Genomic DNA, 23227 nt, shown 5'->3' with positions numbered 1-23227 from the left:
ACTGACTATAAAAATAACCAGAGACACTTGGTTCCACTTTGAGAAAAGGATTCAAAGACAAATGATCTAATGGGACAAAATGACATCTTGATTGACATCTGCTACCAAGTCAAATATTGAAATATATTATGGTCCTTGTGGATTTAACTTATCTAAAGAACGTTTTCTGTAAGCTTTATAAAAGGTTTTTTGAATTAATTACATTTTTCACGGGTCCGCAGGTGAATGGGGTCAGTCACATCCTCATTCGTGTCCTCTTCATGACTTTATGATGTGCACTGAAAGAGTTATATGATGGAATCCAGACAGGAATCGTAGAGTTCACATTTCATAATGACTCCAGTACGTCTCTCTCTCTCTCTCTCTCTCTCTCTCTCTCTCTCTCTCTCTCACTCTCTCTGACGCGGGGGGCTTGCCCTCTAAATAAACTTTAGCGCTCATAGGGGCAGAGAGAGACAGAAACACAGCAGAGGGCTGAAGTCAATAGCGGGCCGGCCGGAAGGGAGTCAATGGGTCCTGCACGCAAAGCAGAAAAGCGCTGAAACTGCGGAGATTTACTTCGGTTCAGTTGCCTTCCACCGACAACGAGCGAGAGGAGATGTGTGTTTGACAGCCAAACGAACTACGAAACATCCAACTCAGACATTGGTTTTGTGGTTATTCGTATTGTTCTTCTAAAAGTAAAAGCTACCCTTTCAAATTGCCGATGATGAGATGATGCCGTGAGCCTCAGTGCGCCTGGCACATTAGGGTACCCACACACCGGGACGCATGGCGTATCACCACTGAGAGACATCAGGAGAGGGGCAGAGAGGTCACTGTGGAGTCCTGCAAATGGATACAACATCTCAACGTTTTTGAGAGTCATATCAGTCTAAACCATTAACTCTTTCATTGTTTTGACTAACACTAATGAATGATTCTGCTTGCGCGCAACGGATGAAAGCCGAGCTATCTGGTGCCTTCGTTTTGTGTGTTTTTTTGGAGGGAATGTTCTTTATCACAGCGCGGATACATTTCTGACTCAGTCTGGCTTTCTTGGCACATATGAAGACCCTATCCAAGATGTTGCAGTCTAAACGGCCCAGGCATAATTGGGCCACCGTACACTACCACCACCACATATCACCACATAGCTGGGCGTCCTGCTGTGTCTAGGAATTATCTACCTTCAGCCTCCGCCTGGGGGAAGATAACGGAATCTTATCAATAAGTGTTTTTGGTGAACATTGACATTGGCTTTACGAGTCTCATCTCTGGGCTACTATGCAATTACAACTGATCACCTTTGTTTTGATCATCTTGCACTGCATGGATTACACTGGTTGTCAGCAGCACAACAGCCCCAGGCACCGGCAACATAAATGTGAGTAGGTTGAAGTGAAGTGCGGCATCCTGCCCGGTGTTTGCCGCACTTACTCTCTTACTTGGTACAATCTTCATGTTCTTTGTTTGTTTGTATGTCTTGGTTTTGTTTTGTTTTTGTAAACAGTTTTGTTTTGTTTTTGTTTTTTTACCGATATTTTTTACCCCAAGACAACATAATATGCCCCCAAAGAGAAAAAAATCCGCTAATTCAAGGTTTATTTTGAACAATTAAATTGTAATGTCCCAAACATTCCTACTCCCTAAGTGGGAACACTGAGCATCAATGTTCCAGACAAAGTAAGTCAGGCAGGTTATCACAGACACTGTGGTGATTCCCTAAAGATTACTGAAGATTTTAGAAATATCCAAACTAACACATTCCCAACTTTTACGCATAAGGTGTGTTGGCACGCCAGGTGTTTTTCATTTGTACTATTACGCTTTAAAAATTAAAAATGACTCGGTCAGTTCCACCAAATGCTTTACACAATCGCCTATTTACACCCATGGTACCTTCAGAATTTTTACCTTTATCTGCCCACTTATGTTTTGCTTGTTGTTGCTTTCTAACCTTAATTGGGTTAATTAAGTTCCTGGAGCCTGCAGTGCCCTTTGCGCTCAGTCTCCTGGTTCCCGTCGCTCTCTAGCGGTCAGAGCAGCAGACTTCAGGCACGGAGTGCAGTTCACGGGTATCAGATCCGATCAATGCTCAGTTAGATTTAATTGCTTTAGCTCCCATCTTTGAATGTGTAGCGTTCATGTTCAGTTTATTTCTGTACTGTACTGAACTCAGTGTCATTAAATAATGTTCCACCTTGGTCCTGTTAGGTCAAAATCTGAGTTAATTCGCAATCATGCCACTGTGGAAATTCCATAAGGAAAATATTCTTAGGCCTGGAATAGATGTATTTCATCTTACACACAGTATATCCCCATCCCAGGTCCAGAATCATGTCTCATCTTTTATGTTTCAGTCTTTTTCCAGGACAAAATAAAATAAGAATACTTTTTTCTTTTCTTCCCCCACACACTTTATCACTCAGAGTCTCCAGATGTGCGCTGTGACTAATTCTGCTAGAGAAGAGCAGTGATAACTGGAATATTCTTTGTATTACTTGCCAGCTTTAAATAGACCTTCAAAGTTATGTTTTTATCCCTGCCATCTGGAGCTGAAACATCTTTCTATGTCTCCTTTCTTTTTTAGTTTTTGTTGTCATTTTTTAAATGACCACCATAGATGATTTTTAGCACAGCCTCTAGAGTTCATTATGTTGTTTTAAATGTATTTATTTCTGTTCCATGTAGTTTAGGTCAGCCCTTAAAACTAAGTGTTTTGCTGTTCAGCAAGGTGAAGCCTCATCCACTGACACAGTTTGCATACAAATTTCCATATGAGCACATCATATGTCCTAGTAATAAAAGAGAAAGAAATCATACCTACAATAAACGATAAGTTTTAAGTGTTAAGTACTGTATGCACATATGTCATACTGACACAGACTATATAGATGCTATAGTGTTTTCTATCTTACTCTACATAAAGACATGTAGATTCTCTTTTTTTAATGTTTATTCAACAATAAGTAATAATAAGAAGCCTCTCAACATCGAGTGTGGGAGGGGGAGCACAAGGGTCTTTTGAGAGGACTCCACTGCTTGGTTTTCCAACTTATTCCCTGATATTGAAAACTTGGCAAACAATATGCTTTTTGTGAAATAATATTTTTTTTAGATTAGTATCAACTTGTTTCTGTGTAGAATGTGATTTTTAGACTGGTAAAAATTCTAACTTTTTTTCACTAAAGCAAATCCACATCCACAGAATAGGGATCTGATTCAGTGTTGCTGATGTGAGATGTGCTAAAGTTTAATTCTTTGTATTTAAGGAAGTTTAGCTGACTTTCTGCAGTGAGGAATAATCAATATAGACCGACCCAGTACTCATTAATTGACAAGTGTTTCTAAGAATCCAGACTTCCTCCAAGTATGTAGATATGTAATGGCTTCCCGTGATTTCAGGGAGGTTGCAGGGATTAACTGGTGAAGGGGTGAATGAGTACAGACTTCAGAGGGAAAGAAGGGGGTAAGAGTGAGTTGGGAGTCAATGACCATTCAGTTAACAGGCCAAAATTACCATGAAGAGACAGAACCCAATCTCCGAGCTTCCTGTCTGTGATGCTCCATCCAAAAATGAAAGTCTAAATGCCAACATCAGGAAAGATATACATATGGTTTTCAAAGACACATTAGCTTCATGAAAAAAGAAGCTGGACAGATGTATGCTTGTTCTAAATCTAAGCATAGTACATATGTATTGTAAATGCAGGGAAATCGGATGTGACATTGTGAAGACATTTGACAAATTACCTTTTTTTGCTTTTACTTTTTTTACCTCTTTTTTGTTTATCAAATCTTCCTCATGAACCATCTGTGTATGTGTGTGTGTCAGCATGTGAATGTGTTTATTCATATGTGACTTTGTTGGTACGTTTGCAAGATACTGTCCAACTGAGGTTTTTTCAGTGCAAGTGTGAGGACAAGGCCAAATTCCTAAGTTAAGACTTATGTGAATCAAGGCAGCTTGGCAGGAACACGTGGGCAAATGGACAGCAGTTGTAAAGACTGTCGAGATATTTTAAACAATGTACCATGATCTATGGTTAACTGGCGGCTAAGCTCTGACCAGCTTGAGCCACTGGCATGAAATGCCAAGGCTGGAGAGGAAAACCAATTCCTTGGGTGCTTAGAGGGGTTGCTTTTGATTTTCCTAGCTACTGCAACATTTTCCAAACAATGTCTCTGGCAACAAAGCAGCACATCTCTCATGGCTATTACTTACATATGAACTCCATGTAGTAGGTATCACTCCTAGTACAGGTAAAGAAGCAGGCCGTAACATGCTTGTTTTTTCCTGACTGAACTACAGCAAGACATTTCTAACACAAGTATGAGTTAAATCATTCATACATGAGAACAGTGTTACAGTAACTGTAACATATGCTAAAGCAACTAAACAATCCTCCCTGAACTACCGAGCAGCATGGAACCTGTCATGTGTATATACTGTATACACATCCAACCACTCCAACCCTCTATGTTAATGTTTTGTGCAATCAGATACTGAAAATGATATGATATACAAACATTTCCAGGAAGGTGAAGTTATACAGAATTTATTTCTTCTTCACTGACAGTCAGGTGTTTAAAACTTCTGTGTTGAGTTTTGTAACATTTGGATTTTTGAGATGTCTACAAAATTTTAATAGCACTCTATATATCTATATGTTTCCATGAGTTTAAACACACAGTATCATGTTGAAATAAACTTGCTTGAGCTTGGGAGATGTTAAAATGTCTGTGACAAGGCTGTCAACATACAGTTAAAATGATTAAAAGCTACAACTATGGCTTTCATCCTTGGAAGACAAAGTCTGGTGAATCATTCCATAAATTAGTGAAGAGTGGGGGAAGAAAACCCCAGTGTAAAATATATCAGCATAAACTAAACACAATAGTACTTATGTACACAAACAAAGTTGTAAACATGATATAAATTATTGTCATTAGCACTGGGATATCAGTCCTTATGCTGAGACAGTAGGTAATTAGCCCAGTGTCATAATGTAATAAAACTCTTATGCGTGTAAAACAATAAGTATCCTTCATGATACAGCTGACTTTGTGTTTGCACTTTGCACTCACTATTGAAAACACAACAAATAACTGAATTAAGTATTTCCCAACTTAAATAGCAAATTCAATTTTTCAAATCTTAAAATAAACATGTCATTTTCAATTGTTTGCTCCTTTGAAAAGTGTTGTGAGCACATATAAAGATGCAGACACAATGTAGTCTCTGTCAGAACTTTAGAGTCAGGTTTTGATTGTATGCGTACATGTATAAACTACATGTGAAATTTATACTTAAACATCCTCCTGCTCCTGTCAACAGCGATCTCTGGGGTGAGCTCAGAGTGCCAGCATCCTGGCTGTCTGACCTGCTCTGTCTTCAATGGCTGCCTGTCCTGCAAGCCGCGCTACTTCATGCATTTGGAGAGGATTGGGATGAAGCAGATTGGGGTGTGCATGAATTCCTGTCCTCAAGGCTTTTATGGCACACGCTCGCCAGAAAGAAACACCTGCACAAGTAAGCGCTTGCATGTTCCTAATTTAAATGAACACAAGTCTGTGGATGTGATATTGGACTTCTGTGTTATTAATTGTTAACGGAAAACATGTTAGGTTCCTTATAATACTTTCTCATAAGAAAAATATGTAAAAAAAAGTATCTCAAACCTGACATGCATAAGCACAAAGTCTAGTCAGCTGCAAGACATGTCCTGTAACCATACAGTATGCACTTTGCAAGCAACAATTTCAAGACCTGCTGGTTAAATGTGAAATTATGTAAACATACAGTATAGCTAAAGTAACTGAAAAACTATACCTATTAAGAGTATAGATATTTTGGTTTTAATTAAACCAAGTGTTTCATTATTTATAATATTACAGGACACTTTGGCCACTATACACACAGACACCCTGTATATTGACACTGGACATATGCAATAACTTGTGCATAGTTTAAATAAACACTAGTGGTGGGTCTGTGTTTGTCTGTCAGAGTGCAAGTCGGAGTGCGACTCCTGCTTCAACAAGAACTTCTGCACGCAATGCCGAGCAGGATTCTACCTTCACCTGGGCAAGTGCCAGGAGAATTGTCCTGAGGGGCTGGTCCGCAGTGATACAAAGAAGGAATGTGTTTCCCGTGAGTGCCCAGAATTCACTTTTATTAGGGACAGAGATATTACATGGGATTTTCCTTTTATTTAACTCTGTTTACCTTGTATTTCTCCTCAAATTATCTATACAGAGTTTATCAAATACTTATCACTTTAGAACACACTGTGTATGAACCATGTTTTGTTTTTGAGTTAAATTTGGCCTTTATATTCACAGATACATGACTGTGCCTTTGTCTTAGCAGGGTGTCCTGCAGAGTGTGAGTCATGTGTGAACAGTGAGACATGTACACGGTGCCGGTCAGGCCTGTACCAGCTCAGTGGGCGGTGCCACCATGTCTGTCCAGACGACTATGAGCCCAATGACAAACTCATGGAGTGCACACTACAAGGTCAGTCCAGTGTGTGTGTGTGTGTGTGTGTGTGTGTGCCTGGGAGCATGTCAGAAAAAAATAACCAGCAAAGATGCCTGTCCTGTTGTTAGGGGCCTGTTCCATGTTTTAGGTGTTTGTGCTACGTGTATGTGGTTACTGATCTTGTTGTTTTTTCTCCTGAGCTCAGTAGCATTACCTGACTATAAGCAGCACTTAAACTTGAGACAAAAAGAGATTAACACATTTTGGACTATGCCAAGTATCTCACTTCACTTCTGTTTTCTTCCGGTCCTATCAGTGCACTGCGAGGTGGGCGAGTGGAGCGAGTGGAGCCCCTGCTCTCGGTCCGGTAGAACATGTGGCTTCAAGCGGGGCCAAGAGACCCGCACACGGCAGGTCCTCCAGTACCCATCACCCTTTGGCAAGCCGTGCCCTGAGATCTCAGAGATCAAAGAGTGCCTGGTCAAGAGGAGGAAATGTCCAGGTAAAACATTAGCTATACTAGAATAGAGTCGCATTGGCTCTGTGCCCCAGCACTGTGTCAAGATCCTTCTGATTCAGCATCTAAAACATCAAAAACACAATTTTCAAAATGGCCACATGCTGTATTAAATGTTGTCTGGTAGTTTTTTCTGACCCATCATAATCACTCAAAAACATTGTATTAGTGACACATGGCACGATTTCTGCACTCTATCAATTCCAGACCTTGCTGCTTCAGCTTGTACAATCAGAGCTTATTGTTCTTCCGCTTGGGACTACAACTGTTTACTCAAAGGATTGTCACTGTGGTTAAAGTGAGAACAGTGGGGGAACACATGTGTGATGTTGCAATGGGTATGTTGTGTGTTTTCCCACGAGACCTCTTTGGATTCTTACACAGTAAAACCACTTTCTCTGCTTCTAGTAAACATGGAATAGCGTGATCATTTCTAATGAATAGTGTGAAAACTGCTTTCAGACGAGCTTGTCTCTATATAAAATCCTTTGCTGTGGTGCATTTACAATCACTGTGTGTACTACGTGTATGTGGTTACTGAGGTGGTTGGAGGCTACGGCTGGTTGTTTTTTAGCCTGAGCTCAGTAGTGTTAAATGACAGATCGCAGACAGGGTAGGAGGCTGAGATCCAGCCCCCTGAGGCCTCACACTTACAGAACAAACAGTGTGTGTGTGTGTGTGTTTATGTGCATGTGTATGTATGTCTGTGTGTGTGATGCAGCAGAAAAGCAGTTGACTCTGGAGCAGAAACAGTCAGCTCAACATCAACATCCTCCCTTTGGGAGGCACGCGGCGACCAGGGGATCAGTATTGGTTTATCCCCACAGCTGCCAACACACACACTTAAACACATAGTAACTCACATACACACATGCAAACCAGCACATACACACACAAATCCAGATACAGATACACCCTCTCAATTTCACACTTGCACACTCACTTCAACCTAAACAAACACACACACACACATACCAACTTTGTATGACTAAAATAACTGCACAGTCGTCGGGCTTGGTGGCAATTTGTGAAGAAAGTCAACTGGGTGTACATGGTTTGTTAGGCAGGCTGAAATCTGCCCTCTCTCACTCTGGCAATCCCCCTCTCTCTCACTTTCTAACTGTATCTCTCCTGTGATCCATTTCCTGATCCTCACACTCACTCACACACACACACTCACACACTCACAAACACACACTGCTTACTGGACAAAAGAAAACACAGACCCCCATATAAGCTCCTTGCTGCCGCTCCCAGTCATTGTGGTTGGGGTCGACACCTCTGTTGATCTACTGTAGATAAAGCCTGTCGTACAAAGGGAAGCTTACAGAGAGATGGGATGAGAGGAAAAAAGATAGAAAAAAAGAATGAAAGAAACAAAACTGTGTGTAGTTTTAAACACTACAGACCTCTATTTATCGACTGTGATTACCCAGTTGCCCCTGCTCCAAGAGCAGCTGCGGTGAATGAGAGCTAATTATCTGCCTCGGCGCATCCTCTCCTCGCTGTTTACGTTCTGCACACACTAGGGGGTCAGTGGTCTGACCCCAGAGAGCCCTCAGTAATCCTCCAGCAGCCCTCAGACACTGATACATCCTCCTATCCTCCTCCTTCTCTTCCGTCTCCTTTTACTTTCTCCTCCCCCGCTGTCCTGCTTCACCTCTTCCTGTTCTTCCCCTTGCTACATCGTTTGCTCCTCCACGAGTCTACTGTCTTTTCTCATCTCATCCTCTTTCACCATCCCTTTCCTCCTCATTTTTAAACACATTAAAGTCAATATTTGTAATATAGGTATGCAGTCTTAATTGATTTGCAGATTTACCTTATTTAACCCAAGCCCCCTTTTTTTAACTAGGAAAAAAAAACAATTTGACATTTTGGCAAGTAGGCTTTTTTGCTTTCTTTTAAGAGTTAGATGAGAAGACTCATACTGTTCTCATGACAGTGCACTAGATATGAAAATAGATCCAGCAGCATAACTTGGAAGACAGAGTAGAAGTGAGGAGAAACAGCCAGTCTGTTTAAAGTTCAAATAATCCACCGTTAAAGCTCACCAGTGGACCTGCTCCTTAGTTCTATCCATACACCATCACAACAATGTAAAGCTGTGGGTTTATGGCCAGTTATATGCTGAGATTTTTGTTGCTAGATAATCTCCTGGCTCAACCTACATACATACATTTAATGCACACATATAAGAGGAGTGTTGATGTTCTCATCTCATAGTAAAGAAACAAATAAGCATACTTGTCAAAATGTCAACTATCCTTAAGCGTATACTTAAACCTTTTGCCTCCAGTACTACAAAACCAAAAACTTTTAACTTCCAGTTGGTTCTGATTAACTCCTAAACTCTGTTTTGAATTACAGACATCACATCAGAAAAATCATGCTGACAATTAGTAAAACTTGGCTCTGTTCTGCTCTTATCCACAGCTATTGACTGTGAATGTTTAGACGCACACACACACACACACACACACACACATCCCAATCTTTTGCTGTCTCTCTCTCTCTCTCTCTCGAGTTAGTACTGGATTATTTGTTCATATTGCATTTCTCCTCTCTAGCTCTGCTACTGCAATCCTTAACTCCCATACATGCATATACTGTCACTCATGCAGACCTATTACACTCAAACACATACAGTTCAGCAAGCTGGCATGAGCCAGTCAGTGAGAGGGATTGTTTTACACGCACAGAGACATACAGAATCCCTCTCATGACATCCTGGCAGCCATGTGGCAGGCATTCCACTTGTGGGACAGCCCATAGCCTTTAATCCCAGCCTGGCTCCCGCCAAAAGCTCCCCAGACGACACAACGCCTGCCATAGAGGATGTGCCACCCTAAAACACACAGTGCACTAATAACTGCACACACACTTCCCCTTACCCTCAGTGCCCCTCTGCTCTGATCTTTGTTTCTGTCTCTGTCTCTTACTCTCACCTTGTTCATTTTATCCTCACCTTAAAGGGTTATTCCTCTTTTCTGCAGCTCTCTTTTTATATGTCTTTCACTAGCATTCTCACTCACTCATTGTTCACTCCTATTCATTAAAGCCCCTCTATGTCCCTTTCTCTTTCAGTACAGTTTACTGAGCCCAGTGCTTCAACCTTCTCTTGAAGGTACAAGCTGTTCAGGCAGAGATTTCAGGATAACACATAAACTGGAGATTATATGAAATGTCCTTAAATTGTATTAGTGACAAACACTTGTCATCTGTGTACTAAAGGCAGCACTGTCTGTGGAGATTCTCAGTCGTCCAGGTGAAGTTATCTAGAAGTTGAGTCATCAGTCCCAAGTAGCTTCATCAGTCTGAGAGAAATCTGGAGTCACAGACTGATGAAGCTACTTGGGTGAGTAGTGAAACGTTTCGACCTAAAAACTAGACGTCCAGTTGCCATGACACAACCTCTGGATAAAGGCAGCACTAATTTTATGTAGAACATAAAAGCACCAGATGTAATTTTTGTATAGTACTTATCACAATCAATCATTTAGACCATTTAGGGTAAAATCTGCAACAGTCTGAATTATTTTTTTTCAGTTCGGTGCAGTTATTTGCAGTCTTAATGAGAATCAGATGAAAGACCAACACCATACTCATACGTGTGTTAAGTGAAGTCGTTATGTAATTTAGCTTAGCACAGAAATTAGAAACTGTGAGAAACAGCTAGCCTGGCTCTCTTCAGGGTTTAAAAATCTGAATATCAGTGCTTCTAAACTCATGCTGTAACCAAATGTATTAATCTAACACAGAAATGTAAAAGCAACATTATGTGGATTGAGTTATTTCTTACCTAGAGTCATGTTTCAGTCATATGTCTGTACAAAATAACTTTTTTTAGCCTCTTTTGAATATATATCAGCTGTAGACACATGAAACCCCCCCCCCCCCAAAGCACAACTTCAGGAGCTGGAACTCTTATTTTGTTTAAAAAAATCAATTTCTTCTACTTTTTGTTAAGAGCTGTTGTGACCTTTTACAGGTAATGTTCAAATCTCAGCCAAAACAGGACAAATCTCTTCCCAATAACAGCAGGTTGATTTTAAGAAAAAATGATAGCTTCTGTTTAACTTTTACCTTTAAATGAAGCAATTCCTGCATGAGTACAAGTTATAATTCATAATACTGTATTACTGGAAGACTTTCATGTGTTGTCCTTAAAGCCAGTTTGATCACATTATCCATTAAAACTTGGCTTTTGGGAATGTACTAAATGTCTGTTGGAAATGTTCCAAAACCTCCAAAGGTGTCTCATTTGGGGTCCATTACACACGCCAATACACAGTTTACTAAAAGTCCGTCAGAAACTGTTCCAACTAACCAGACACATGTTGGTTTGATAAACACTCTCCTAATCATCTCAACACTGGCATGGATTAGGTTTCTCCTCTGGCTCGACAAAAGCACGGGGGCTACGGTATGACTAATCCACTGAACTTGTAAATAGTTATGGTGTCAGGGCAGAGAAAACAATGAGAGCGAAGGGGACTTCCTGTGTTTATAGAGGACAGGGAGCAGACTACGAATGAGTCAGTGCACCAGATTACCCCATCCATCCATTCATCCATCCATCCATCCATTCATCCATTCATCCATCCAACAACCCCAGCTATCTTCACTGCATTTGAATGTAATTTACTTTTCATTTTCATGAACTTACTTTTCATTCTTGTGGAAATTAAACCACACTGGGAAGTTTGTGTGTGTTTACATATGCAGTTATATCCAGCTCCTTTCCTCTTGTCCTTTTAGAAGATGAAATGCAGTATTATGTTATGGTTATCGCCACTTCAGCAGTTTCACAATCTCTGACTGGCCAGCCAACTAGCAGGCTATGCTGCTCCATTCCACTCACACATGAACAGCAGCGGTGCAACAACAGGAAAGGGTATCCTCTGCTTTTACTTACATGTCCTGTCTTTCTCCCTGGGGGTTGGATCTTGTCATTATCATTAATAACTGTAGCTCAAGCAGAAATGAAGCTTCAGTATTTCTAAACTCTTGGTTTTGTTTATGAGATAGTGCTGCAAGAACAGATAAATGAGGGTTTATTTAAAGGTTCCTTCTTTAGACAAAGGTCTGCTCATCACAGGGAGAGGGTGCACAACAGCTAATATTCTAAGAGTGTCGCTGCTGTATGTGATTAAAGACTGACAACTAGTGGTCATCATAGGGCACTGCATTAAGCAGTATCATGTTAAAGACATACAGCACCTTGCAGTGTGACACTCCGAGTGTTGTCTACTTTTTTTTGAAAACATCATTGACATTATTGTAACGTACTAAAGATTTTGCCAAGTCAAGCATTTTTAACATTATACATTTTTTTTCCTAATTTCTAGGAGGAAGAAGGAAGAATGAGCGAAGAGAACACAGGAATCGCAACAACCGCAAAGATAAGGAAATACAAGAGGGTCGAAGGGAGAGGAAGAAGGAAAAAGAGCAAGAGAGGGAGAGAGACACAGGTGATCAGGAAGACTCTGACAACAGGAACAAAACAGAGCACAGGCATCGCAGGGGCCATGACACACAGCCAGTCTCCCCTGAAGACAGCCTTGTACAGTAGTGCTCTAATGCCTCTCCATCTTGCTCCTCTTATCCACCCATTCTTCCTCCTCCAAAACCTCCTTCACCAACTTTTTGCCCCCCTGGTCCCCTCTCTACAGGGGTGCTGCTGCAACCTGTATGATTTGAATATACTGTTTATGCACAAACTGGATGGGGCACATTCAAGGCTCGGGCCACTGTGGACCTAAAAAAGTCTCTCTTTTTTTTCTACCCCATAGCCCCTACTTCTTTACTTTCACCACTGAGTCTCTTGTGAAAACTGCAGGAGACACTGCTGAGACTGCTCTTTGGACCGAAGGACAGACAAGTGTTCTGTAACTGTGTGGAGGACTGCCAGAAGATAAAGACGTTACACTACGTGCTTGTTCATATGGTTATTTAATGGAGCTCTGGTACAACATTGTAAGTCCTACTGTTTGAATGTAGATTTTGCAACATTATTTAGAACAACTGTTTATTATTGATGTTACTGTTATTTAGATTATTTTATTTGGTGCAGAATTTGTAAAGAAAAACTAAATTACATATTGCGTTTGCTCTTGCTGTCTTGTGATGTGTTCATAATCACTACAAGTGACAGATGTAGGACAACCTGCATGCTGTTAATCAAAGGAGTGAGGTCAAAAACTGAAAACACACCATGTGTTATGCTTTGATGAATGTTGTTTTATCCAGATAAGTTACAAACCTACCACTGGTTGTCTTTTTTGTACAAATTGAATCTGTGATCTCAGCAAAGTTCACTGACTAGGAACTAAATGCCCCTGTATGTCAAATAAAACTATAATGGTTTGTACTGGTGTCTGTTATCCATATTCTCATCTGACATCTGTACCCTATTGTGCAACCACTTGAATGTGCTTATAAAACCTTCTCAGACTAAATGGAAAGTGAAACTCTGCAGTTATTAACTCAAATGGCCTCATTTGGGTGAAAAGTCTAGCAAGACTAGTTCGACACTGTGATAGCTAGATACTTGTCATAAATACTGACAATCTATTTCTAGTGTCACTGTTCTTTGGCAATTTAGAAACATACAGAGCAAACAACAGCCTGTGCATGGCTGTGAGGAGCATCTAAAACTTTACCCATAACTTATTCAAACATACATAAATTAGTTTCTTAGCACAAATTGTAAGTCACTAAAAACTCACTTTAAAAATGTGTCAAGCAACCTGCTGTCCATAAGAGTGAAATTTTTCTTCAAAAAAAGCAACTGTCATAGAAACCAGTTTAAGAGATTGAGTTTCTCAGTTGAACCATTTTAAATGTATAGTTCACGTCGCTTCTATTTGAACATGCAAATATTTTAATGCTTTAAAAAAATAATTGCTTTGATGTGAAGGATATAAAAAATGACACTGGTCCCAAATATCTCGTCACTGTTTAAGTTGTAAACTTTCAAGCCAAAAGAAGAAATAAACATTTTTTAAAGCTAAACTCTTTATTTGTGGCGTATGGTTGTCCAACACTAAGATCAATTTGCATGAACAGGCATGATGACAGTATTTCCTCCTCATTCATTTAGCAGAGAAATCCACACTAATACTTACTGTACATGAAAATATAGAAATGTAGTTTCAATTTTCACATTTGCAAAATATAGATAGGTCACAGTACAGTATGTACACAAATCAGGAGTGCAAGATAAGCCATGTTTGAAAAGGTAAGGGAAATAACACAGCAATAAAGATCAATCTCTACCAGGATATCTGAATGAAGACGTCCCTACTGCTAAAACAAGAGGAAAACTGAGTTATTCATATGCCTTTGAAGACACAACAAAATCATCAATCAAAGATGTTTGTTTTCAGCCAACCTATTGCTCCCAGTTCACTTCTTATTAGCCACAAAATCTTCACCCTTCTTGATTGAAGCCTTCAGCTCACCAATGGCATCAGCCACCAGCTTTTCCTCAAAGGCAGACAGCTTGCCAAGGCCAAGGTTCTTCTCAATACCGTTCTTCCCCAGCAGGAGAGGTGTGGAGAAGTACTTGCACTCAGTCTCCTCAGACCTGACGAAAGCACACTCAACCACACCCTCCTTTCCATTCATGGCATCCAGGACGGAGAAGGTGAAGCGGGCACCTGCATAGGCCATAGAAAGGGTAGCAGATCCGGCTCCAGCCTTAGCCTTTACCACCTCTGTGCCGGCCTCCTGGATCCTGCCGGTCAGGTCAGACAGCTGATCAGAAGGGAACTCCACTTTGGGTGTGCACTGAGAAATGAGGGGGATGATGGTCTTCCCAGCGTGACCTCCAATAACTGGCACATTGACACGAGCTGGGTCGAGGCCTTTGAGCTCTGCCACAAAGGTGTTTGCTCTGACAATGTCTAGTGTTGTGACCCCAAACACTTTGTTGGGATTGTACACTCCACGCTTCTTCATGATCTCTGATGTAATAGGGATGGTGGAGTTGACAGGGTTGGCGATGATGCAGATCATAGCCTCGGGGCAGTTGCGAGCACAGGCATCCGCCAAGGTGGCTACTATGGTGGCGTTGGTGTTGAAGAGGTCATCACGGGTCATGCCTGGTTTTCTTGGCACACCAGCGGGGATAACCACGACGTCGCAGCCCTGCAGAGCAGCGTCCAGCTGGTCCGGACCTATGTAGCCGGTGACTTGTGCCCTTGTCTCGATGTGGCTGAGGTCTGCAGCCACCCCGGGGGTATGAGCGATATCGTAGAGCGAGAGGTGACTCACCAGAGGACTATTCTTCAGCAGCAGCGACAGCGGCTGGCCTATGCCGCCTGACGCTCCGAGCACCGCTACTTTGGTGCTGTTCTGCGACGAGGTGGACAAGCTCCGGGAGAGGCTGACCATAGGTCTCACGGCACGGGAAAACATTTTGTTTCTGTTTCTTCTTTGCTTCCAATGTTAGGGGGAAAATACCTACAGGGCTCTCCTTTGTGACACCAACGTCCTCTAGCCACGAGCAAACCAGGAAGACTCCAGAGCTGTCATGCGTCGTAGATATGGGTCGTGCGAGTGTACGTCGAATTGCGTCAGCGCGTACTGTTACGTAGTCGTCTTTATCTCCGCTTCCTTTTTCGGTGGAAAACAAAGCCAGTTAGCGCTGGAAGTCGGTGGGTTAGGTGCCATTACACGAATTATCGCTGTAAAACAGCGCAGCACAGCCTGGTCTGACGGTATGGTATCTGCGAGGTTGTTTCATTGTTTGTCCGTGAGGAAATGCTTCAGGTTGCCGTTTACGTCGCTCTGCTAAAATAAGCTAGCGCCGTCAGATGAACTCCGTCTATTTGCTGGAGCCAAAGTGTTGCCCTTAGCTTAACCAGCGTTAGCAACGACAGGGCTCATTGTTATGGTCGGGCTGTCAGCCTAGAAACCGTTGTTTAACGGCGCTATTTGACCTGTGTTTTTATTTCTCAAGGTTACAGCAAAGGCTTTCACTATGAATGGTTGCTAAATATATATCAAAGCAAGTTTGCTTAGCCATAAATTGCCATCACTTCGTGTATGAACATTAGCATTAGTAACGTTAACTAGCTGTGTTTAGCGTTATAACTAGCCCTGTTTGGGTTAACGCTATTACAAACGCGTGACCTACCTGCTGTTATCGTACATTTTGTCATAAATAGCTAATTGAGTTAACGTTAATGTTAACGTGCGGGTAATCCGTTAACAGCTAGTTTTAAAGTGCACATTGCTTTGCCCATAACGACAGTGGTTTGGTTGTCAAATAATGTTTGTATCGTGTATCACAGTTGTTCTTATTTTTCTTTTGGTAGTTGCAAGTTTGAAGGTCCATCGGCTCTCCTAATGGTACATCAGCATTAAAGGTACTTCCAGTAAGTATCAAATAGCATCATGTCAGCATCATTTGGAATCACAAGCTGCACAAATTACAGAGTTATAGGATGTTTGTATTGGTATTGGTTGACTTATCTGCAGTTTCTTTCTGTCTGTATCAGTGACAGTAATAGTTGACTGTAGTGATCACACCACTATTATTAAATATAAAGTAATTTTATATCAGTATATTTTTTTCAGCCATTTGGGCATAAAAATGACAATCACAGTTACGTTCTCTTCAATACTGTATTTAGTTGATTGTTTTTCGGTCCCCCTCCCTCCCCCTAAGAAAAATAAAAGTGATAAAAGAAAAAAAGATAATGATCCTAATGTTCCTATTTTAACAGTGAATGTCCTCTTTCTACAGTACTTCTTAAGGATGGCTAGTTGTGGAGAGGTAGACCACTCTGTTAGCTCGCTTCCATCCAGTAAGAAAGGCAGCAACAGTGGAAGTGGGAACAGTGCAGAATCATCCTGCTCAGGGTCCAGCAACTCATCCCCAGCCCTGTCTGTACCAGAGTGTGCCATCTGTCTGCAGAGCTGCGTCCATCCAGTCCAGTTGCCGTGCCATCATGTCTTCTGTTTCCTTTGTGTAAAGGGAGCATCCTGGCAGAGCAAACGCTGCGCGCTCTGCAGGCAGGAAGTACCAGATGATTTCCTGGAGAGGCCTACACTTCTCTCTCCAGAGGAGCTGAAAGCATCAGCAGGAGGCCGGGCTGGTGCAACAAGTGGTCATGCATGGTATTATGAAGGCCGTAATGGTTGGTGGCAGTACGATGAGCGAACCAGCCGTGAGCTGGAGGACGCTTTCTCCAGGGGCAAGAAAACAGCTGAAATGCTTATTGCTGGGTTTTTGTACGTAGCTGACTTGGAGAACATGGTGCAATACAGGCGCAATGAACATGGTCGCAGACGCAAGATGAAGAGGGACGTTTTGGATATTCCCAAAAAGGGAGTGGCAGGACTGCGTTTGGACACTGAGGGTGTTGCTGGGGCCATTGGGGCAGCAGGTCGAGAAAACTCTGCTGATGGGGCTGATACCACAGTAGCAGGTGTTCAGCAGCAGGTTACAGCTATCTCTTCTACTGTTACAGCACCTCCAGCCACTGCCAGACCTCCCACCTCCCTTGGTGGTCAGCCTCACACCAGCACTAGCCCTTCTCTTGACGACTCTTTGTCACAGCTGCAAATCAACCCCAGGCCCACACCTTCCCGTGAGCGACCTGTGGCTGGAGAAGGCGAGGAAGAAGACGAAGAGGAAGAGGCCTCACCCTCCAGGTCGTCGGATCCTCACACCTCTGTGGACGAATCTGGTTCTGGAGACTGGAGTGATGATGAGGACGACGAGGATGAAGACGAGGAGGGGGGAGATGGTGAGCGTGTGGAACCCTGGGAGGACAGGCCACGGAGGCAAAGACTGAATCCAGAAGATAGAGCCCCTCCTGGTGCTGAGTCCACTTCTCCCCCTTCCTCATCCAACAGTGGAAGGTCTAGAATGCCTGATGGCCAGTGTACAGTGACTGAAGTGTAAAGTCATCACTAAAACCATCCTCACCAAATGGCTTTGTTCCATTCTATTAATTTATTCCTGACTTTATGCTGTTGTCTACTCAGTCACAGATCGGATGTGGGTGGACTAGTACAGGAGAAATGAGGCATCACACATTCAGTAACAAACATAACTGTTTTTAGGCAACTCACTTTTAGCAATCAAATTTGGTGCATTTTGGCTCACAATAATCTGGAAGTATCTGTATGATTTCTCACAGCCTTATTCTGTATAAACAGACAGTAGAGGTAATGTTTGTTTTCATCAGAATCGGTTTTTTTTGCCAGGTACAGCAAGGAACACTTTACAGTACTAGGAATTTGTCTTGGTGTCTGGTGCAGGCCCATACACAGGTTTCATGTGTTAGTACTGAGACATGAGGTACAGCTTGTCTAGCTGCATCAGCCCATTCTAGGTATTTTTCTTTTAAATTTGTGATCTGATACCTTGGAGCTTCTCTGAATCCCATCCAGATTTGTGACATGCAGTGAAATAAGGCATATATGGAAGATGTTTCTCCTGGAAATGGAACAGTGTCATTATCGTTGTCATGAATGGCTGCATTTAAATCATCTACACTTTAACTCGCTCAGCTAACATAGCACATAGAAATGGATTTGTTGGAGTTCATGCCTGACTACTCTTGTAAAAATTTGAACCCATGAAAACCTGTCGCTAAACTTCGCTCTGTAAGTCATTTCAATTAATAGTAAAGTTTTTCTCTCCCAATTCTCAAGCTTAATAACTTAATACCTTAACTATTAACATTTTGGAAGTGTGGCAATTCAGAGCAAATTGCAGTTTGAAAAAATCTTCAGGAGCTAGAGAAATACTTCATCACACTCAGTTATGTGGGTTTTTAAATGTTTCATTTAATGTTGTACAACATAACAATGTAACTCAGGACCCAATAGGATTATCTGGCTACCTGCCGAGAGTTTGTATCTGATGTGGTTTTTAATTAACCTGCTAACTTGTGAATCTAAATTCTGTCAAGATTAGGAAATTTACGAATGTGCATTTCATATTTAACTTTTCCCAGCGTTAAATAATTGGCATTTTTATGTAATGTTAGTGTTTTCATTTTAAAGCTGGTGAGGCTGCCGTAACCTCATTTGTGTTCTCATTATTCCTGACAACAGTATTCTCAATTGGTATTAGTCTAAAGTTTTGTGAAGTTTTCGTGCGTGTTTAACGAGAGAGCTATCTAAACGCTACTGGTTGGCAGGATGTTGAGAAGTGAGTTTTGGGTTCAGTTTGATTAAATGTTTAAAATTAATTTTGTTTTTTGTAAATCCTGTTAAGTAATATCTGAGACACTAAGACAACGAGAACATGCCATCATCATGTCTTTCTACAGAAATTTCAAGTTCTTTTTCATTTATTAAATGATTCTGTCATCAGCTCGGTTCTAGACTTTCCATTTTGAAAAATAAAATTTGTGTGACAGTTTTTGCTTGCCAACTTTTTTGTTACATGGTTTGAATTTTAAGATTAAATTGTGTCATTTCTTCATCATAAAATGTTTTTTTTTTTTTTTTTTTTTTTTTTTGTGCTCTTGTCTCTGAATGGGTATGTGTTTTATGTGTTTGGCTTCTCTATCATGTGTAATATGACACCACTTGTAGTCATTTGTCCAGGGGATAAAATCTCACATGGTCACCACAGGATGAGGGAGTGGATTTTTCAATGTCTATTCTTTATATAAGGAAGCATCCAACATAAGACTTGGGCAAATACTGTTTATTGCAGAATTGGGCAAAGTAGAGTACAAATACATGAAGCTACATTAAATGCATGAAAAAAAAAATCTTCTTTTGAGGTAAGTAGAGTCAATATAAAGAAGTGTTCATGTACTGTATGTCCTAATGAGGCAGCTCAGGGAAGTGAAAGTGTTTGGTATTCCATCCACAACATCTAAGAGCAGTCCAGATGGAATGAAACACGACCTCTACAAGGGGAACAGGAGATAAAAGCCTGGCATCCACAAGGGACTTGTCGTGTTCTTTCTATTTGTGCAATTCAATGTCTCATCCACTAATTTTAAACAGGTACTTAAAAAGAAGCTACAAATTAATGCTAAACCTATGATAATATTTTGGATGTACAGAATATCTGAATTTTTTTAATTGGGCTCAGGGGTTCAGCATCATTTTTGATTTCCCATGCAAAGATGAGAATTGTAGAATGAGAGATAATTGTCTTAACTACATCTGAACATCTGCTAACAGGATACAGAGTTAGTAGGAATATTCAAGGCTACCCTGGATGATAAGCAGGAAAAATATCAAACATACTAAACAAAAGACCACAGTGGTTTAGTATGGAATAATTATCAATCTCATAGTTTCAGTGGCAAACAAAAAAGAAAACCTGTATTATGTCTCCCCCACAGTCCTTTAGCAAAATCAGTCCACATTTTAGAGACAATTTTCATTACATGAAAAGTATTTTGTATATTACATATGTTCCACCAGTCAGTTCAGTAATATCAATGAAGAGTGGACAAGGCAGAATTTGTGAAATGTCTCTGTTGCTTTTGAAGCACATACTGATCATGGTCATTTGTGTTTGGATTTGCTGGCCAGGGCCTGCAGGTTAGCTGGACTGCCCCACACTGTCCCAAACACATCCTTCTCAGTCCTCAGAGCTTCAGACAGAGGGAGCTCTCTCCCTGACACCACCACCTTCTTCACAGCCTGGATCACAGGAGCAGGTCCTTTTGTATAGTCATTGAGCCAGTTGGTAGCCTGCTGTAAGAGAGTCTCTGCACCCACCTCAGTCTGGGGCACCTGCAAGACTCCATCTGTCAATCCAATCTGCAGGCCGAGTTCAGGGTCCACTTTTAGAGCCCCACTAAGAAGTTTCAGTGCATTCTGGCTTCCAACTATGCGGACAAGTCGCGCAGCACCACCCCAGCCCGGTACCAGACCCATGTGTTTATGGACAAACTGGATCACACTGTTAGATGCCATTAATCTATGAGAGAGTGTGAGATAACAAGCACAAGTTAGATTATTGGCAGTCATTGGATGGAGAATTATAGCGTAAAACAGACTATAATGTGTTTTGTTTTATTTGCTCATACTAGATCATTACCTGAAATCACATGCAGTGCTGAGTTCTGCACCTCCTCCCAGTGCCCTCCCCTCCACCAGAGCAACAGAGATCAGAGGCAGTCTGTACTAAGAAAACTATTCTGTCAGCAAACTGTACTGCACATTACATAACATTAAACCTATAGCCTCTTTAAGCTCACATTGGTTGCTGCAGCTTTTGTAGGCTGCTGAGTAGCAGAGAGGAAAATGAGAGGCCTTACCTAAGTAGCCTGGTAAGTGCATTCTGCATGAACATACACATCTTCAGCCCATCCTATAAGGCAAAAGAAAAACAGATTTTAGACATCTTAGTGTGCTTAAATCCTCAAACACATTCAACCAAAAGAAAAGATATGATTTTTTTCTCTATTTTCCTACCTGTGGGTTAGAGATTGCTCTGACAGCACTAAGATCTGATCCAGAGCAGAAAGTTTCAGCTGCACCCTGGACAATGAGGCCTTTACCATCTGTCCAGTTCTCTAGCTGACTCACTTTTTCCTCCAGATCCACCATCATACTGCCTGGGAGGAAGGCAGAGCTCTAAGCAATAAGTCTGATTGTGTTAATGTGCTTATTAACTGAGAACAGAACACCACATTTGCACTTAAGGGTGTTAGCCACCTTACCAGATAAGGCGTTCATGCGGGAAGGGTTGTTAATGGTCAGCACAGCGATGCCAGAGTCCTGTTTGAGCAGATCAATAGAGCCTCCAGGAAAGGCCTGCAGCTTCGCTCTGACTTCCTGCAGGTTGAACCCATGGATGCTGGAGTAAACACAGTCATGGCTCTGTCTCCGCAGCAGCCTTTGAGCATGAACATTTAAACATATTAATTAAAATCCAGTCAATCACAGTCAATTAATACACAGATCTGGCCCTCATAGAGGGCTCATGGTTTATTTATAAGGAAAGTTATATTATTAGTATAATTATTATACTCTGTAATTCATATGACCAGTTGTGTGCGTTAAATAAATAAATGAGAATTCATTAATTTACATTTATAAATTAACAATTTACAAATGTCTGGACCTCAGGAAAGTACCTTTATTTGTTAGACTTGTCTGTGTTTGTGATTGGTGAAAAAATAATGTGCCTTCACATCTTGATGTTCTTTTATCAATCCATCCATCCACCAATCATCTATTGCTATCCAGGGTCAGCTGACACTGGGCAAGGGTACACCCTGGACAAATCACCAGTCTATCATAAGGGCTGATACATACAGACCTAACCCCACACTGCAGGTGTTTAGACTGTGGGAGTAAGCTGGTGTACCCAAAGACACAGACAGGGACAACATGTGAACTCCACACGGCAAGGGCCCAGGCTGATATTCTTGTATTGATGACTTTATTTACCGTCACCAGCGTGGTGATAAACAATTCAGGTAGACTTATTCACCTGGACCAGGCTCCACAGCCACTGCTGCTTTTCAGAAGTTGTTGTCTCAGTGCACAAAGAACCATCCTGTTGCCAAACAGAGATGAAGGGTATGGGAGAACAGCTTCAATATTACCTTAACTGAAGATACAGTAAATTGGTTGATAATAAAAAAAAAACTGATGCAGCTTGACGGTATTAAGTCAGTGACTTACAGTTTCCTGCAACACAACTATTTCTACAGTCATGACAAAATATCTTGGGTGAAAAATGAAGACACAAAGGATCTAACGTTACTGACGTGGCAACTATCCTGGGATACATTTGGTATTTATACATGTTACATACAAGCCTTGGCATTAAAGCAGGTTGCTAACAGGAAATGGGATTCGGTCTGTAAAGGGTCGTGTACTGTGCTGCTGAGTTATAAGGTTACATTCATTTCTAATGGAAAACGGACATGCAGAGTCAAAGCAGTCAAACAAAGCAATGATATATATAATAATAAGATATACAGCACGTTTCTCTAACGTTAATCATTTCTAAACATTTCCTAACTAAATGTCAACACTAACCTTGTTTAATGGAAGTCCTAGGGTGTTACGCATAAATCCATCCCCCTGGAAACTAATGCAGTCGGAAATACATATGACTACACATGTAGTTCTTTCACTTCTCCACAAGGGGGTGGAATAATACTGTCATGCAGCAATTGTGATGTTGGATCCATTTGTACAGCGTCATCTCCTTATCCAAGAATTGTGCAATTGTGTGATATTGAGCCACAGATTCTAGGCATATTTTACACAGCACTACACAAGTAACA

General features: G+C 41.3%; 4 protein-coding genes across 8 annotated transcripts; 2 read left to right on the top strand and 2 right to left on the bottom strand.

Moving 5' to 3' along the window:
* Positions 1 to 466: 466 nt before the first annotated feature.
* rspo3 (R-spondin 3) lies at positions 467 to 13319 on the top strand. 2 transcript variants are annotated; one of them, XM_026293862.2, is made up of 6 exons: positions 467 to 1366; positions 5321 to 5515; positions 5993 to 6136; positions 6356 to 6502; positions 6783 to 6968; positions 12335 to 13319. In XM_026293862.2, exons 1-6 carry the CDS (start codon positions 1267 to 1269, stop codon positions 12556 to 12558), a joined length of 996 nt encoding a protein of 331 aa, XP_026149647.1. In that variant the 5' UTR covers positions 467 to 1266; the 3' UTR covers positions 12559 to 13319. The 2 variants fall into 2 exon arrangements, with proteins under 2 accessions (XP_026149647.1, XP_026149646.1); XM_026293861.2 differs by having other exon boundaries at positions 6353 to 6502.
* A 666-nt stretch (positions 13320 to 13985) lies between these two features.
* On the bottom strand, positions 13986 to 15540 carry mdh2 (malate dehydrogenase 2, NAD (mitochondrial)). Its single transcript, XM_026293639.2, has one exon. The coding sequence runs from the start codon at positions 15405 to 15407 to the stop codon at positions 14394 to 14396; it is 1014 nt and encodes a 337-aa protein (XP_026149424.1). The 5' UTR covers positions 15408 to 15540; the 3' UTR covers positions 13986 to 14393.
* A 26-nt stretch (positions 15541 to 15566) lies between these two features.
* Positions 15567 to 19374, top strand: LOC113122347 (E3 ubiquitin-protein ligase rnf146-like). 3 transcript variants are annotated; one of them, XM_026293638.2, is made up of 3 exons: positions 15567 to 15709; positions 16310 to 16360; positions 16741 to 19374. In XM_026293638.2, exon 3 carries the CDS (start codon positions 16753 to 16755, stop codon positions 17902 to 17904), a length of 1152 nt encoding a protein of 383 aa, XP_026149423.1. In that variant the 5' UTR covers positions 15567 to 15709; positions 16310 to 16360; positions 16741 to 16752; the 3' UTR covers positions 17905 to 19374. The 3 variants fall into 3 exon arrangements, with proteins under 3 accessions (XP_026149423.1, XP_026149422.1, XP_026149421.1); XM_026293637.2 differs by having other exon boundaries at positions 16310 to 16369; XM_026293636.2 differs by having other exon boundaries at positions 16310 to 16444.
* A 276-nt stretch (positions 19375 to 19650) lies between these two features.
* echdc1 (enoyl CoA hydratase domain containing 1) lies at positions 19651 to 23015 on the bottom strand. Of its 2 annotated transcripts, none has more exons than XM_026292988.1 (7): positions 22977 to 23015; positions 22423 to 22488; positions 21647 to 21822; positions 21399 to 21541; positions 21242 to 21294; positions 21022 to 21102; positions 19651 to 20901 (listed from the first exon to the last, which is right to left on the bottom strand). In XM_026292988.1, exons 2-7 carry the CDS (start codon positions 22485 to 22487, stop codon positions 20484 to 20486), a joined length of 936 nt encoding a protein of 311 aa, XP_026148773.1. In that variant the 5' UTR covers position 22488; positions 22977 to 23015; the 3' UTR covers positions 19651 to 20483. The 2 variants fall into 2 exon arrangements, with proteins under 2 accessions (XP_026148773.1, XP_026148774.1); XM_026292989.1 differs by lacking the exon at positions 22977 to 23015 and adding an exon at positions 22617 to 22690.
* Between the last annotated feature and the right edge of the window lie 212 nt (positions 23016 to 23227).

This window comes from Mastacembelus armatus, chromosome 16 (genome assembly GCF_900324485.2).
Source record: "Mastacembelus armatus chromosome 16, fMasArm1.2, whole genome shotgun sequence".
Taxonomy (NCBI): Eukaryota; Metazoa; Chordata; class Actinopteri; order Synbranchiformes; family Mastacembelidae; genus Mastacembelus; species Mastacembelus armatus.
Note: the sequence above shows the minus strand (reverse complement) of the source record. Positions and strands in the feature narration are given on the sequence as shown.